Source organism: Andrographis paniculata, unplaced genomic scaffold (assembly GCF_009805555.1).
Source record: "Andrographis paniculata isolate CXL003 unplaced genomic scaffold, ASM980555v1 Contig79END, whole genome shotgun sequence".
Taxonomy (NCBI): domain Eukaryota; kingdom Viridiplantae; phylum Streptophyta; class Magnoliopsida; order Lamiales; family Acanthaceae; genus Andrographis; species Andrographis paniculata.
In genome coordinates this window covers 3,565,866-3,578,347 of record NW_026137616.1, presented here as the reverse complement: position 1 = coordinate 3,578,347, position 12,482 = coordinate 3,565,866, and the positions used below count along the sequence as shown (strand labels likewise).

Genomic DNA, 12,482 nt, shown 5'->3' with positions numbered 1-12,482 from the left:
TGAAGATAGCGAAGTTGAGTTACATGGTTACACTGACAGTGATTGGGGAGGTGATACAGTTAAAAGAAAGAGTACTTCTGGATATGTTTTTTTCATTGGCTCAGGTGTATTTTGTTGGAGTTCAAAGAAACAGCATGTGATAGCTTTGTCTACTACTGAAGCCAAGTATATAGTAGCAGCAAATGGTACCACTCAAGTTGTATGGTTGAGGAGTGTTTTAAGTGTGTGTTACAACAGAATCAAATCAGCCCAACAAAGATTTACTGTGATAGCAAGTCGGTAATTGAGATGTCTAAAAATTTGGTATTTTATGGTCGTAGCAAACACATTGATATTAAATATTATTTTATTCGTGAGCTAGTTCGTGAGGGGAAGATTATGTTAGAATTTTGCAAATCTTGGAAGCAGGTGGTAGATATTTTCACGGAGCCGTTGAAGATGGAAACATTTGTGAAGCTGAAGAAGATGTTGAGAATGTTTAACTTTGAGAAGCTTGGTTTAAGGGAGACAACGTTGGAAATTAAACTAAGTTAGTAAATTTTTTTATATTTATTGTAGAAGATAAATATGATGTTGCAATTTAAATATCGTGGAGATAATAAGTTAGATTTTATCATAGTGAAAGAAAATATTTTTTCTGAAGTTAAATAAAATTTCTGCATATTTGATTGATTGTATTTTTCCTAAGAAAACTCTTGTTAATCCCTATACTTGCATCTTGTTAATTTTATTGTGTGCGTGTATCACATAAACCCCAAATCTTACATAAAATAAGTTTATTTTGTCGTTGAAATTAACATAGAACAAAAGACAATTTTATAAATATTAATATAATCCACTTATAAGAATCAATATATATTTTTCTAAAATCATTATGCACAAAGTCTCGGTCGATATCATTTCACCAGTAACATTCCAATAAAATAATAAAAGTATATTTTAAAAATCCATGACATACACACGTGTATTTCTTCAATTATACAAATAATAATAAATTTTTAAAACAAATATATATATATATCTACATATATGTATTGAAATAATCAATTTCAAATTTGAGAACAATAATGGCAAAATTGATAGACGTTTTTATTGATATACATAGATCAATATATATATATATATATAATTAAAAAGGGCATTATCAAAGGATTAAAATCCACTTTCGTGTCAAATTTATTAAAGTGAACAGTGACAGGCTGCTTTAATTGGAATTTTATTTCCTTTTCTTGATTAATGACAAATTAGTGTTCCAAAATCTTATCTCACAGCCAAAATAATAAACATTAAAAGTAGGGATGCCATCGGACGGGTTCTGCAGGCCCCGAGACCCGCCCCGCCCCGCTTTCACCCGACTTAGGACCCGCCCCGCCCCGAATCCTTCGGGTTCGAGGGCCAACCCGGCAAACTTGTTTTTTTTTAAAATATATAATAATAAATATTTTTTTAACAATCGAATACTAAAACAAATAGCATTAAATGCACAAAAAAAAATCTAAAAACAATCAAATATTGATCCATAAAAATAAGATAAATAAATAAATAATATATTTTTATTATATAAATATACATATATTAGGTATAATAATTTTAAAAAATTATTTGGAGCAGGCGGTTAATTGAATTTTATATTTAAAATTATTTAAGTAAATAAATAATATATTTTTATTATATAAATGTACATATATATTAGTTATAATAATTTTAAAAATATCCAGGTTCGGGTGCGGGTCCGGGTTGGGGCGGGTTTTTAGTAAAACCCGTAACGCGCCTCGAACCCGGCCGAATTTAAAATTTTAAATCCACAACCCGCTCCTAAACATATTATTTAGACCCAAACCCGCCCCGGACCCACTCTTAATGGGGCCAATAAAACATTTTTAAATATGAACAATACATAATACACAAATATATATATATATATATATAATAAAATTAACTAACAATGTTTGGAATTATATAAATTACTAAAACTGGATTCAATAAAATAAAATAGGTCAGGGTTTGGGTGTAATTTTTGCAATTTTATTTTTTAGTTATATTTTTATTTGATATTTTGTAAGTAAAATTAATAATTAGATATAATATTTTATATTAAAAGAAGTGTTTGAAGAGAATAACTTATATTTCCACTGACAATAGCACAGTTTGTCATTTACCCTATTTCCAATCCATCAATTCTATTTATTCAGTTTTAACTTTACAGTTGCTATAGTAATTTTATTTCAATCATAATTCCATTTTTCACTGTTACTCTTCAAATATTCAATTTTTCTAATTATTTTAAACTTTTTACTTTTATAATTTAAAATATTTTAAAAAAAATAAAAAAAATAAAAAATAATTTTAAAAGTTAAAATAATTTTTTTAAAAAAAAAATAGGAGTTGGCGTTGCACTGTAGCAACACCAATTTTTTACGCACGATTTGGCATCGGTTGGAGACAATCGACGCCAAAACTACCGACCCAGTTGGAGATGGCCTTAGGATATCTATATATGTTCTTATTTGATACTCCCTCCGTCCTACATAATTTGTCCCTATTTTTTATTTCCGTCCGTCTCACATAACTTGTCCTTTCTATTTTTGAAAATATAATTATGCACTTTAATCGCATTTTAAATTTTATAATTTTTTTAATTTTAATTAAACTATTTACTTATCTTAATCTTAATATTAATCTATAATTATTTTTACTAATATACTTCTTAATTACTTACTAATTATATTTTACCTAAATTCTCGTGTCTACAGTAATACACTTATATTACGTGAAACGGAGGGAGTATGTGTGAACTAATATTAATGAATATTATCTTATTTCATATAAAAATAATAATATTATATAATTCATTCGACATACATTTCTTACAAAGAGTAGTCGATATATCTTAGGGTGTGTTTCTTTAGATTTGTTTGGGAAAATTTAGGTTTGAAATTGATTTTTAATTGAATTTTAAGATATGTTTGAATTTTTTTGTTTCAATTTGGTTTGAGTTTGGGAAATTTTAATATGTATTACTTTGATGGATAATGAATATAATAATATAAATATGTATTAAATTTAATTGATAAAATTAATAATGGTATGATTTGATTATAAATTTATATTATATCCAACATAAATATTTTTAAATTTTTATTTATTTGTATTATAAAAAATTTTATTCTCTACAAAACGACATATATAATATATATTTTTAACCTATAATTACTATAAATATTAAATAATTAAAATATTTAGATTGTATTTATGTTTTAAATTAAAAAGAAAAATTCAACGTCCAGCTTTTGGCGCCCAAATAACTGCGCACAGTGATTTTGTCCGAACCGGGCTTAAAGAAATTTACTCTTAAATATTAATATGTAATATAATGTTTTGTAAAAATATAAATATATATTTATTTCATTTAGTAATATTATATGAGTTTGATTGAACACGAAGATTAAAAAATAATTATATTGTAAAATTAAAGTAAGACAGGTAAAAAATAAAATGAAATGTATTATAAAAAATTATTAAAATTTGATAAAAATTTATTATATATATTATATATATATAAAATTATAATTTATAAATAAATAAAATCATTTTAATTTTTTTCGTAATTTATATATAAATTTTTAAAAAATAAGATAAACGAGTTTGAACGAACTCGAACGAGCTTAATCGAGCCGAACACGAACACGAACGAGCTTAATCGAGCCGAACACGAACACGAACGAGCTTAATCGAGCCGAACACGAACACGAACTCAAACAACAAAATTTTTTAACGAGCCGAGCTCGAACACTACGAACGAGCTCAAAAGCTTAATGAACGAACACGAGCCTTGCTCGCGAACGTTAACGAACACTTAAAATTTGACTCGGCCCAGCTCGGATCGTTAACAGCTCTGCACTCAAAACCAAAGTTGTAACACAAGTCAATTAGTTTTAAAGAATTCAAATGACAAACTCATTATTTTATATAATTACTCTAAGAATTCATTTAATTTTTTTTTAAAAAAAAATTAATTATAATATATATATATTATTTATCATCCAAATTTGTGTTCGTTTGACCAGAAAAACAGATAAAAGAGTAAAAAAAAATATAGAAAAAATAATACTTTTTATTAAACAATAAAATGAGAATCAATTTATACGACAGCCAAAAATAAAAAGTAAAAATAAATTTAGATTCGATAATTTCTTCAATCTTCTTCATTTGTGTAAAAATAGTGAAAGTAATTTTATGAACTAATTTTTCGATTTCAATAATTTAAATTGGGGAAGAAAGAACCTTAAGCTCCTATTAGTGGAAGGGTTATTAAGTTTTCATATATTCTAAGAATAGTAAAAAATTATGTATTTAACGTGATATATTACGAGAAAAATATATATTTAATATAATATTTTTATATATAAAAAAATATTATTGATAAATAGTATTAAAAATTTTAAAAATATACGTATAAATAAATCCTAAATAGTATATTTTTGTACTTTGAATGATATGTTGAGGATGGCGCAGTTTATTCAACTATTTTTACTTTGTTCAATCAAACAATTAATTAAAGTGTTCGATAGATAAAAAAATTTTAAAAAAATTGTTGGAGCCTAAACGGTAATTTTTAAAAAGTTATATATCATCCATTGTTTCATAATAGAGTTTTTTCAATCTATTCACTCAGCGTTCGATGAATTGATTTTTTATATATGTTATAGAAAACTGTGTTGATAATATAAAAAAATATTTTCTCCGTCGTTCAAATCTATTATCATTTTTCTTTTTTGGTTGTCATCCAAATTTATATAAGTTTCCTTTTTTAGTAAAAAAAATATCACTTTTCTTTACAAAAAAAAAAAAAAGTAAAAATTTATATTTTTACATATTTTTCTTAAAATTCGTGTCAGGTCAAATGAGCACACAATTGGATGACGGAGGGAGTAATATTTTATGTTGAATCATTGACTTTTATAAATGGATAATGTATATATTTATAAAAATAAAAAATATTTATGAAGAATTGTTCTGTTGAAAAATATTGAATGAACAAACATATTTTATGTATTTATGTATTTTTTAATTTGTTCTAAAACACTAGTTATCTCTCTCACACATAATAATCTATATTTTCTAATTGCATTATTAAGTACTTCTTTGTCCTTTAAAATTATGTTACTATTTATTTATTGATTTTCCACCAAATTTATGTACAAACCATTTATAATAACCAATTTTATTACTCTTAATTTTAAATATAATAACAAATTTGTTACTATTTTTTCTATTGCAAAATCTTTTTATTAGTTATTTAATAAGTTTTCTATAATATACTTTCTCTTTTTTTTTTTTTTTTTTAAGTCTGTTCTATTACAAATTATTTATTTTTTTTTAGTAATTTTATTATCTATTTAATAATAGAAATACCATTTTTATTTATAATATATTACACAAATGTCACTACCTTTATATCATACAATAGTAATAAAGTTATTTTAGTCTTTTTATTTATATTACATTTCAATATAATACTAATATTTCTATGACTTCATAGAAAAAGTAAACGGATAGATAGATATGAGAAGGAGAAAGTATAATTTTGCTTTTTGTATATCCTACTTAAATATTAAAATATTATTATTTTTCAGTTTTCGTACCCAAACAAAATTACATAATTTTTTCATACTAAGGGAGTAACTATTTTAATATATTTCTAATTTTTTTCTATGTTATGGTCTTATTTTTTACAAATTTAACGTAAATGACATTATTAAATTTTTGTAGATATATACTCTATGTCCCACATAATTTGATTATTTTTTCTATTTCAATCCGTACAATATAATTTGTATTTTTTAAAAAAATATATAATTATATATTTTAATTACATTTTTAATTAATAATTTATATTTTTTGTTTTAATTATATCAAATTTATTTTAACAAATATTCGTCTTAATTACTTACTAACAGGGGCGGCTCTGAGCAGGAGCAGGGTGAGCAACCGCTCAGGACCCCTAATTAACAGAGGATCCATATTTTAAAATTGTATTATTCATTATTATTATTAAATTTTAAATTTTAAAATTAAATTTTAAATTTTAGTTTATATTTTTTTTCTTCATAATCATTCAATTTAATTTTAAAATTAAATTTTAAACTCTAATAATATGTACTTTCCTATCTCTTTCTTCCTAACTATATTTTACCCAAATCCATCCACTCAAACCCAACCTGTCCCACCTTCTCTCCTCTCTCTCTTTCATCTTCACTCAGTCTTTGCTTTTCGAACATTCGGATAGTTCATCTTTCATTTTTTTTTTTCTCAAATACTACCCAGACCGTCGCATTCAACATCTTGTTCAATCGACGCCAATCAGTGATATTATTTTGAAAATACATATTAATTATGTGTTTATAGGAGCTTATAATTAATTTTTTACTCAGGGCCCAAAAAAGGTTCGAGACGACCCTGCTTACTAATTACATATATCCAGTTAAATTGGATAAATTAGTTGGAACGGATGAAATATTATTTTATTTGTAAAATATAAAATTTATTAAAATTAATGCAAACTATAATTATTAATCTTTTTTATATAATGTATAATTTTGTATTATATAAATTTTATATTAAAAAATAAATAATAAATACAATTTTTTGAAATTAAAAACGTGGTGGAATAATACATTAATCAATAATTGAGTACAATAATAATATATATGGTCTATTGTTCTTTTACATTTTTATATCATTTCAAATACAAGAAATTAGACATATTTTCAAAATGCTAAAAGAATAATATAAAATTTTTAATAGTACTTCCATAATTCTCAATAATTAATAATATGAAATTTTTAAAACCCTACACATAGGTGACTAAATATTTTTAAAATAAAATATAAAATATACTTAATATAAACAATTAGTTCAAAATAATTTTTACCAAATAATCTAACAAAAATAATTAATATATAAAGCTACTCAAATCGAATTACTTAAAAGTTAATTGTCAAACACCTCATTATTTTATTTATTTATTTTTGGGTAAAATGTTGTTTTAGTCGCGTAATTGGACCCCTTTATCATTTTAGTCTCGTAAGTGGAGCCTGTCGCAAACTAGTCCCATAAGTGAAGATTTTTCGCTGTTTTAGTCCTCCGACGCCGGAAACGCCCGCGTGGCTCGCCGGAGGTGACGTGTCCGCCAAGTGTCCCGCCAGGTCAGCGACACTTGGCGGACACATGGATTTACTTTTTTTTTTTCATTTTTTTATTTTTTTATTTTTTTAATTGGACCAAATAAAAAAAATACAAATAAAATTAAAAATAAATTAATAAAAAAAAAAAAAAAAAAAAATCCACGTGTCCGCCAGGTCAGCGACACATGGCGGACACGTCACCTCCGGCGAGCCACGCGGGCGTCTCGGGTGCCGGAGGACTAAAACAACGAAAATTTTTCACTTATGGGACTAGTTTGCGACAAGCTACACTTACGGAACTAAAAAAACAGTTTACCTTATTTTTTTTATTTTTTATATAACTAAGTTTAATATTTTAAGGTGAGATAACTATTTAATACTCCCTCTATCCCACGTAAAATTTCTATATTTTCTATTTTTGTATGTGTTATATAATTTGTCTTTTTCTTTTTTAAAAATATAATTATACGTTTTAATTATCTTTTAAATTTTATTATTTATAATTTTTTTAATTTTAATTAAACTCTTTAATTATCTTAATAATCTATAGTTATTTTTATAATACAATAATTATTTTTATTGATATACTTTTTAATTACTTATTAATTATACTTTACCTAAATTATTGTATCTACGGTTTTGTGGATATAGTACAAAAGAGGAGTAACATGTTTAATATAAAGATAGATATTAGATGTAATATGTTTGGAAGAAAAATAAATTAAATGGTAATAACATGCATACAAAATACATAAGAACAAATTTCCTTTGGATTATATAATAGGTAAACTGTTTTTTTTAAGTCGTAACTGGATTCTCTTATCATTTTAGTCCTGTAACGGAACCTGTCGCAAATTAATTTCATAAGTGAAAAAATTTCGTTGTTTTAGTCCTCCGGCGCCGGAAACCCCCGCGTGGCTCGCCTGGCGGACACGTAGATTTTATTTTTTAATTTTTTTTAAAAAAATTATTTTTAATTTTATTTGGTTTTTTAATTTTTTTATTTGGTCCAATTAAAAAAAATAAAAATAAAAAATAAAATAAAATTCACGTGTCGTGTCGCTAACCTGGCGAACACGTGGTTTCCGGTGAGCCACGCAGGCGTCTCCGGCGCCGAAAAACTTAAACAACAAAAATTTTCCAACTGATAGGACTAGTTTGCGACAACCTCCATTTACGGGACTAAAATGATAAGGGGATTCAGTTACGGGACTAAAAAAAACAGTTTACCCTTATATAATTGGTGTAATATATAGTGGGTCTTATATACTTATCTTTTGAACTTTATTTTTTAATATTAGAAAATAATAATTAAATCACATTTGATATAAATTTAAGATGTTAAATTTATTTTTGAAGGAAAATTTTTACTGTGAAATGTAAAATGTAAAATGTGGACAAAACGTTGAAGCATAATAATAATAATAATAATAATAATAATAATATAAGTGTTTTGTTCTTTGTAGTTTTTTCATTCTTAATACATCAAGGGTGTGTTTGTTTGAAGGATTTTGGTGGATTTTCACTATTCATCCAATTTTTTCTCCCAAAAAATATCAAATCAAACACCTATTTTTTATTTTTTATATTATACTAAAAATCAATTTTACATTCAAAACATCACATCAAACCCTATTTATATCACATCATACAACTATTCAAATTCAAAATTTTTACCATTCAAATCCCAACTCAAAATCCAAACCCCCAAACAAACACACCCTTGATATATTTTTCCTTCAAAAGATCATAGTAAATAACTATTCACTTGAAAATAAAAAACACTAAAAAAAAAAAAAAAAAAAAAAAAACCCCAAATTTCCATTATTTTTTGAGTATATGCACAATATTTTCATTAACTACTTATTGGGCTTGCTTTTATTTTTGACATATTTTCCCATAAAATACTTATTATATATAATATTTTTAAAAGTTGATATACTTTTACGATAGATATTAAGAGTGTGTTTAATGTATGAAAGAATTATATGAAGAATATAAAAATAATAAATATATAATATATTAATATTTTTGAAAAATACCGTGTATATATTTTTTATTAAAAGAACACACTCAAATTGTACACAAAAGAACAATAGTAATAAAAAAAATAAAAAATAATAATAAAATATCAGTATTTTAGTATAATTTGAAACTAAAAATAAATAAATAAATAAATAATGATATGATCTCCTTGAAATGAAAAAATATATCAAGTACATTTTTTTTAAAAAAAAAAGAAGTTGAAAAACATATTACTTAGTATAACTTTTTTTATAATTGGAAACTGGCCTAAAAGACATTTTTCTTGATTAATTTAAATAGGCCCCCACTACTAATTTCAATTATTACAGTATTCAATTTTAATTATAAATTCTAAATAAGTTGAAACACTGAATGGGTCCTCTTTGCCATACGCCATGTGACATTCCCTAATTATATCTTCAAGAAATTGCTCATTGTCCGAGTTAAATTTATAAAATAAATATTCATAATAAAATTTAAAGGGATCCCACTAGAGTTACAAGTCAAAAAATAAAAATAAAAAAAAGAGTAAATTGAACTCCAAATTATTTAAAATTATAAGATTAGAACAGACATCCCACATGCACATCCTAAAGGAGAAAAAAAAAAAAAAAATCCTAATCATCATTGAAGCCCATAATATAAAGAATTCCCAAATGCTTATTTATTTCCAATTAACATTTTAAAATCCTAATTATATATATAATATATATATTGCAATCCAATCTTCATATCTTGAGACAGCCAAAAAAATTCCCAAAATTAATAATGATGTGCATGTTAAGGCTGCAATAAAGCCATCATCACAAGCTCCAGCTAATGCATATCCACCCCTACCCACTCCACCCCCCCCCCCACCCCCACCCCACCCACCCTCCAAAATCCCATTACCATTAATGACAAAGCTTGACCCATGCCTTTGGTTGTTGAATCAATCTCTATTCACACTCTACTCCCTCATATGGGATGCACCCCTCCAAGAATACAACATTACTCACTTCACATTGAACCCCTTAACCACCCCCCCACCCCAAACCCAATCACTTCCACTCATTACAACATTACCCACAACACACAATCACCAATAATTAAAAAATAATGGTAATGATAATATATTTAAAGACACAAACATCAACAAGACTCCAATACAAGAACAAGACTATTTTGTCCTACAAAACAGCCCCTTTTAAGGAAAGTAAAGTAACACTAAATCCAAGTGATTAAACCTCAGTTAAGTTGCTAATTATGGTTAGTTCTCACCATTCTAAACATATAATATTTCCAGATTAAGCCCACTAAGCATGCAATTAGGGCAACACAAGATATGCAAGAATATCTATATATGTATAAAAAAAAGAGCGGACAGGGATTTAAAAAAAAAAAAAATTAATAGGCACTTTAGAGAGATACATTAAAATAAAGGGCATGAATTAATATTATTAAAATTATTATAATAATAATATAGGAGGAAAGTAGTAGTAGGAGAATGAGGAAGATCTTTGTTTTTAATAATCAGGTGTGCTACAGAAGAAGATGAGGAAGAAGAAGAAGATATATAGTAATAAATTATTGCAAGTAATTGCCCTAATTTCTCCCTTTCTGCTGCCTGGTTTCAGACAAACAAACCCTTTGCGTCTCCACAGCAAAACTTATGAGAAACAAAGCAATCAATTTGAAGAGATTTTGTATAATCAAGAAACTAGCTAGATTAATGGCAGCTCATAATAATTAAAGATGTGAAATTATGTAAATTATTCTTGTTCTTGAATCTGATGATGTCTAGTTGTTGTTGTTTTTCAAAGAGAGGCTAATCCAAATAAACAAGAGGATGAAGAAGAAGATGATCAGGAAACAAAACCTACAGAAGTTTGAAATTAAAGGAACAAATCGATGCCTCAGCTCAGCTCAGATCAACTCAGCTCAGTTCTCTGTTTCTGCCTAGAATTCTTATTCTAATAATTAATTAATTAATTAATCAGATCAGGAAGAAGAAGAAGATCCGTTTGTACCGTCGCGGGGGTATTGGGAGGAGTCGCCGGCGGCGGCGACGCTGTGGTTGGCTCCATTTCCGGCGGGAGGATGGTGGTTGTCCTTTTTGCCGAGGGTGTTCTTGTTGTTGTGCATCCATACTTTGAAAACGCCTCTCTCAACCCCAATTTCGGCGCAGGATTCGTTAATCAGGTCTTCGTCCTTCTTCTGCATTTTCCAATCGACTTTCTCAGCCAATTCCAGCATTTTGTCCTTCTGATTTTGAGTGAATTTGGTGCGGAACCGCTTCCGGCTGTTGGACTTGAACCGCGGTGCGGAGGCGGCGTTAATCGCCGGAGAAATCGGCGGATTGCTCTCCGGATGCGGCGCGGAGGCGCCATGGCTGAGGGCGAGGAGCATGTGCGACGCCGACGGGTAGAACGACGACGAGATCGGAGGCGGCGAAGGAGAATTGTTCGGGCTGCTGCCGCTGTCGCCGCGGCGCGCCGGAGGCTGCGGCGGCTGGTGGCGATGGAGAGACCTGAACTCCATTGCCGCCGCGAGCGCCGCCTCGTCCGGCTCGCGCCGGTGGAAGTTGCGGTGGCAGCCGCACGCCGCGCATTTGAGCGACGTAGGGTCGGCGGGGTCGGAGCCGGGGGAAGGCATGAACTCGCCGCATCCGTCGACGGCGTGGCCGCCGATGGACGCGGCGTGGTTTTTGAGGCAATCTCTGTACGTCACCACCACCGGAGGGTGTAGGTGCTGCGGCGCGTGCCGCTTCAGCACACCGTTGGCGTTCCCAAAAGACGGCTGGATCCGCGTCGGAGTTTCCGATTCAGCCTCGGGCGTCTTGACAGTCGAATTACCGGCGGCGGTGGCGTCCATGGCAGCTGATCGAGCTGTGCAAACAACATAAACAGGATTAGATTGATTCGTATTCCAGAATTCTGAAACTTTGGGGATTAGGGTTTCTGGGGAAGAGAGAATTGAATTGAAGAAGAATCAGTGGAGAAAAATGGCTGTGTGTGTGTATGTATGCAGATGATGATGATGATGATGTTGATGATGGATGATGTATTTTTCAAAAATATATTTATATAATAATAAATATTATAAATATAAATAAATAAATAATCACTTATGTGACTCTCCTCCTTAATCTCACCTTTTATTTTATTCCTAATTTTTTCACCTCTTATAATATAATAACTCTTTTATTTATACTACTCAATAAAACCACGCCATATTTTTTTATATAAATACATTTATTACATTCTTATCTCTACTATTGTTTTTTTTTTT

The 12,482-nt window shown here is 28.2% G+C and overlaps 1 protein-coding gene across 1 annotated transcript; it reads right to left on the bottom strand.

The window, feature by feature from the left end:
- Nucleotides 1-11,041: 11,041 nt before the first annotated feature.
- On the bottom strand, nt 11,042-12,239 carry LOC127240740 (zinc-finger homeodomain protein 9-like). The gene has a single exon (XM_051259572.1). It carries the CDS (start codon nt 12,063-12,065, stop codon nt 11,193-11,195), a length of 873 nt encoding a protein of 290 aa, XP_051115529.1. The 5' UTR covers nt 12,066-12,239; the 3' UTR covers nt 11,042-11,192.
- Between the last annotated feature and the right edge of the window lie 243 nt (nt 12,240-12,482).